Source organism: Dermacentor variabilis, unplaced genomic scaffold, assembly GCF_050947875.1.
Source record: "Dermacentor variabilis isolate Ectoservices unplaced genomic scaffold, ASM5094787v1 scaffold_12, whole genome shotgun sequence".
In the NCBI taxonomy this organism is placed as follows: domain Eukaryota; kingdom Metazoa; phylum Arthropoda; class Arachnida; order Ixodida; family Ixodidae; genus Dermacentor; species Dermacentor variabilis.
Genome location: NW_027460280.1, coordinates 6,789,733 through 6,795,749, shown reverse-complemented (window position 1 = coordinate 6,795,749; position 6,017 = coordinate 6,789,733). Strand labels below are relative to the sequence as shown.

Sequence of the window (6,017 nt, the reverse complement as noted above, 5' to 3'; positions counted from 1 at the left end):
GGCGGGTGGGCGAGGCAACGACCGAGGCTGTGCTAGCGGCGAGGGTGTAGAGCTGAAAAGAAAGGTCTGCTATTCAACGTCGGTAGAAGAATGTAGGTACTGCAGTTTTTCGTGGGAGAGAGAGACAGAAAGATTTATTTCATTCCGGCCCCCTGTCCAGGACTACTGGGCGTTAGGGTGGTGGTGGAAGGGGCCTGGACGACGGCGTGGGGGGGGGGGGGGGTGAGGTATCTGCTCCCCTGGAGGTCAGTGAGCTATCGTCTCTCTGAAAGAAAGAACAAAAGCGGCAGAAAATGGCGCTTGATTATGCCTACTCAAATAAGAGATGCACCATAAGGGATGCAATATAAAACTGATCTGATATGTAGGGTGGCCTAAAGCTTTCAGCAGTCTTTACAATCATTATGACACTGTCTGCTGCAGCTAAATATGCAGAAGTTTTAATTGAGTGCTCATGACCAGAGCAACTTATCCAGACTGCACACAATACCATTGCATATGCCCTCTATTTTGGTAATCTGAAAAATAAAAGTTTATTCAAATGGGCAATAAGAACATCACATGGAACACAAAATCTAGATCGAATTATGAGGCATGCCACAGTGCGGGACTCAGTATTATTTTTGACCACCTTGGGTTTTGTGATGTGCACTTAAATTCAATTACACACTTTTTTTTTCATTTCACCACCACTGAAATGCAGCCACCTTTGCTGGGATTGAACCCGCAAGCTCGAGCTCAGCAGTGCAACATCATAACTACTGCGCTACTGAGTGTTTACACAAATTTATAAGTAGCAAAACACATTGGAGGCTTTTGCACACTGAAGCACTACACACCATCCAATGCACTTCCTTACATCTATGTACAGACATACTTACCAGCGGTTCATATGACAAGCATGGAGGCGTGCTCTAACACACTACCATCCAACAGCTGCCACATACCAGAGATGACCACTGGGTTTGTACCTATTTTCACAGAACACTTACCAGCAGCTCATACAACAAGCATGGTGGCATCTCTCGTGCTCTAACACACATACCATCCAGCTGTGACATATGGCTGCACACCACAGACAAAAACAGACGGGCTAATCATCAGAGACCACATGTTATGATTTGTTAACATGCGAGCCCTCAACCTGCTTCAATAAGGCATGACAGCACAGCACTACTGCACCACTTCTCTCTTCCTAACTGCACTGGAGGCTTGTTACCAGTAATCGTGCCCTGCTGACGTGGTTATCTCTTCAGTTTCTATGTTGCTGTCCCTAAGCTGTTAGTTAAGGACTTCCTTTTGAGCTTCAGTGGGCCTTGAAAGGCTAGATGATGGCTGCCACAATCTAGGGTTTTTTGTAGAGTGAAATCTTAACAGGTGCACAACTTTTTTGTTGGCTGGTTCATTTGAATGGTCTGGTATCTTTCTTTTTGGGTCACTTTCACTTTCAACAAGCATGAAAACTGGCTCAAACAAATTGTTTGCCTTCTCAGCCACACCCTCAGAGACTTCATTATCTGATATTGCCTGTCTGACTGAGTCCATTTTTGCTCTTAAGAGTGCTGAGTTTGACACTGCTTTGGCTGCTTCCAGCTTTGTTATACTCTGTACAATGTGCAATGCCCGACTTGCCTCACATGCTTCTTCGGGTGAGCTCTCATGGGCCTTGTTGCTGCTAGTTGGATTAGCGATGACCACACAGTGAATGTGCTTGCACACTGTAAAGTGTATAAGATGGTCATAGCAAGTGCACATATAAGTATGCACACACACTGCGCATTCCTTGCACCTCAAAGGACAGCAAGCACCATCTCCCACTTTTGACACTTTATATGAGAGCCCTTTAATAGACTGAGATGGCACAGTCCATATGCCATCTTCATTTAATTTGGCACAAGCTGCCATTTCACTGCCAGACCTGTGGTTCTTCTGAATTCTGCTCAGCTTCTTACCCTTTGCCCCTTTCATCATCTGGATAGCCCTTTTCATTAAAAAATGATTTGTCAAGTCCATGAGGGCAGAAATTAGTTTGTCACCATGCTTATTCTGTTTTCTCTCCAGCATAGTATGTTTTAACGTCCTGTGCTTGCTCTCAAGGTGCATGTTAGTGTTGACAGCTGCTCTAGTCCTAAAGCAATAGGCCCACTCTTGCGGCCTAACTGCATAGTGGTCATTGAAGTACTTCAGGAAGTCCCTCAGTTTTTCTTCCTCACTAGAAAGGAATTGCTTAAAATAATCTTCAAATGCCTTTTCCGCGAGGAACTCTAAGAGTAGCCACACACTATGGTAAACATGTGGCCTTAACTGTTTCTCTACACACTCGAGTATCTTCTTACGCCAATTGTTATCCACATGCCAGGCACAGAGAAGTTTCTGTTGTGCAGCACCCATGACCATGGACCATGCTTTGTAGAATTGCGACGCATCATCAGATATCAATGTCTTAGCAGCCACTTTTTTGGCCATGGCCGACTCCAGATATTTGAAGAATGCTGTCAAAGTTTGCTCGTTCATCCGGTTGCAGATGAAATAAGCTATAGCTACACCTGATCCTACTTTATCTAGCACCAGAAGAGTGGTCAGCTCAAACTGGTACTCTGTAGTTCCATGTGTGGAGTCAAGACATACAGTACCTGCAGGGCCCAATTTTTCTAGTAGCTCCTTCTGAGGCTCTGTCATCAGAACAAGAGCAAAGTCTGCTGAAGGAAATGTACCACTTGGGCCCACTGCACCTTGTGCCTTGTACAGGCGGACAAGTGTTTCACCTTTTTCTTTCATCACAAGCACCCACGTGTCTACACTGATAGCGTCATTAGTGTGACAATGTTCAGGAGCAGCAATGTTCAACTGCTGTTTGATGTTATGCAGGGTTGAGCACTCTGCCAAGTGCACTGGCCTCAGCTTGGATGCCACAGATGTTCTTACTCGCTTTAGAATGGTTTTCATGGGCACACCCCTTTCTAGGTTCTCTGCTACGCTGGCCTTTTCCTTGTCACTCATTCTCAAGTGCTGAATTTCTGGCTTATGACCATAATGGTTTCTTTGATACCTGACTTTTATGGTGGGGCCTTCAGGTGTCGGACTCTGAGTGTTGTCCATTGTGACGGTAATAAATGAAAGACATATCTTACCAGACCTACAGCTCCCCTGACTTTTCTCCCGACGGTCACTATGACCTTCCTTTTTCCTTGCCTCGCCTGATCTATTACAGTAATAGTGGATCTTTGTTTCTCCACTGGCCAGCTTTTTGGGGTCCCTGGGCAAAATGAACCAGCAGTTTTGGCTACCCTCTTCTTCTGCTTTCCATTCATGAAATTCTGTAATAAAAGCACAAAATAGCATTAGATAGTGACAAGTACTATTGGGAGAGAGATGCAAACAAAAGTAATCGCTCTGAAGGCTTTGGACACGGGCTAATGTAGCATTTATTTTACTCCTTCACCTTCAACTCGACTGTGTCATGAGGTCACCCTTGATATTGCTCAAATTTATGTTAAAATTGAATTTCAAATGCAATGCGCCATAACTTGAAAAAATTTATCATATTAGTTTTGTTTTAATAAGAAACAAATATGAAACTTAAGCATGATCTATGCTCACTCCTTCCTCAATACTGAATTAGACTGTACATTCATAGCAATGCTGTTACGATAAGACAAAGACGAACTGAGAGCACGTGGTGGAAGCTACGCCCCAGAACAGTGTGAATCCCTTCTCTCAGTTTCTTCTTGAAAAGCTCCTTCTTTTCAAGAAGAGCTCGATTTTTTACTGTACATAGGGGCTTGGCGAGGGAGTGTTCCATCGTCACGCGGTTATGATCTGGCTTGGGCATGCGCCTGGTTCGAAGAGGCAGCATTATGTGCGATTTCAATAAACCAGTTGCTAGTCTGCGTTCGTCCTGTCTTCTTGTACGTTGGTGTCTTTTCCCAAGCGCAGTTTACGTTCACAAAAAGATGTCTTACCAAGTAGCCTCCTAACACACTCTTCTTAGAGAAAAAAGGATTGCGCGTGCGTCAAATTTCGCTATACTTTATGAAATCTACAACCAGAGTCCTTCAATTGAAGGACTGTGGTACTACTAAAGAATTTTCCCAAAGTACGCCGGGAGACCAAGCCGCTGACAGCCGCAATTGCAAGTGTGGTCCTGGACCTACGTCGGCCTGCATTCGGACCTATTGCGGCCTGCACTGAGGCGAAGACTACACCACGCACGCAAGTAGCGCAGAGCAACGTCAGAACGCAGAGCAAATTCCTCCTCTCGTTTAAGTAAAAAAAAAGGGGGGGGGGGTGGCGCGAGCGTCACATTTCGCTCTATTCTATGAAATGTACTGCTAAAGAGCTTGCCCACAATACGCTGGGAAACCATCTCGGCGACATCCGCAAATTCATGTATGGTCCCGGTTCTGCGTCTCTGCCGCATTGCAACGTGCACTGAGGCGAAGACTAAGCCACGCACGCATGTGGCACAGAGCAACGTCAGAACGCAGAACAGCTTACTCCTGTCGCTTAAAAAAAATAAGAAGATGTACAAACGTCAAATTTCACTCCAGTTGCTGTGCAGGATAGCAGACAATGCCAAACGTATGTCATGTAGCGCATCGCTGGGAGCGCGCACACATGACTATACTATAGATGGATAAACAAACAAATTATATTTAACGAGGACACAAACTTCAAAATACCCCAAGGAAATAAATTAGGCACCTGCGCAAAAGCTGCTCTTCGCGAAACAGATGGAGAAAGAGAAAACAAAGGCCCGCAAAGCATAAACAACTGCCTTTTTGGAAGCACACTGCGCAACAAGAAATTAAAAAAAAGTCCAAGATATAATATTGCGTTTAAACGTCATTTGCTCACGATGACTGAGAATAAATTTAATAAAACTGTTCCTCACCCTTACTGTTCCGGAACACCACGTGCACGTCAGCCTCGAAGTTGTGCGCAGCGATCTGGTGCACCGAATACTTCTCCATTGTAGGCAGGGAAGTGCCACATACGTCGCATTTCATCAATTTCTTGACATCCACGGCCATTTTGTGAACGTTCCTGATGTGTTGCAGCATGTTCTTCCTCTGTATGAATAGTTTGCTGCAAAATTCGCAGCGACGATCGTCATCGCCGATGGCAGCTCGATCACAGACGCGCGCAATTCCGAAGTGGAGTAGGCGGCGTTTGGAAGCACGTGGTTTCTGTGTCATTGCACGCACTACAGCAATACAGAGAAGAAACCTCCCCAATCACGTGACACACTAGGTATTCGGTGGCCCCATAGGGACAGTTGGAAACCAACTTAGAGAACCAACATCCGGGAACGCAGGGTCACGTGGATGTTGCTTTCTATTGTTCACCGGCCTCAGCCGGCCTGCGGGGAGACGCATGTGCGGGGGAGAGAAGTGTGACGTCACTCGGGGTACTCTCGTCGCGAGCGCGATAGCAGCGCCGGCCCCGCAGCCGCTCCGGCCGCCTTCGGAGTGGTCCATTTTATTCTGTCCGCGACTGTACGTTGTCTTCGCAGACGAACTTGAAAAAGCTCATCGATTGCGGGAACTAGCAGCGCTTCCTTTCTCATTGTCGACATCTCCACTAGCTAACTCCGTCAACCCCGTTGCAACCGCAGCTATCGGGCCAGAGTGTCCGCCGGTTCTGCCATAATTCTGCAGTCGGCAGTGCGCGCGCGTCCCGCAGTGCTTGCTGGGATTGCACCCCGACGCACCGCCGATTTTCACGGTGCGAGACGGGGCAACGGAAAATCGCTCCAACAGGGTGCGCTTCCGGTGATCGAGGATGGTCGGTGCGTCGGTTAGCACCGCTGCGGTTGATCGAGGATGAAAGTGCGCACCAAGGCAGGCCCCGCACACTCTCAAGTTCAACAAATCATAGAGTTTCCTACAAAATTACTAGAGGGAACTCTGGCGCTAGTGTCTACGTGAGCTACAATGGGAGCGGTTGTCCCAGCACGGGGAATTATGGGAAGTACGTGGATTTGCCTAAACTTCGTCCTTTTGGCTTCAAACGGC

The 6,017-nt window shown here is 46.8% G+C and overlaps 1 protein-coding gene across 1 annotated transcript; it reads right to left on the bottom strand.

Annotated features, from left to right (window-relative positions):
* Window positions 1–397: 397 nt before the first annotated feature.
* LOC142566389 (uncharacterized) lies at window positions 398–5,192 on the bottom strand. The gene is made up of 2 exons (XM_075677358.1): window positions 4,895–5,192; window positions 398–3,317 (listed from the first exon to the last, which is right to left on the bottom strand). Exons 1-2 carry the CDS (start codon window positions 5,061–5,063, stop codon window positions 1,282–1,284), a joined length of 2,205 nt encoding a protein of 734 aa, XP_075533473.1. The 5' UTR covers window positions 5,064–5,192; the 3' UTR covers window positions 398–1,281.
* Window positions 5,193–6,017: the final 825 nt, after the last annotated feature.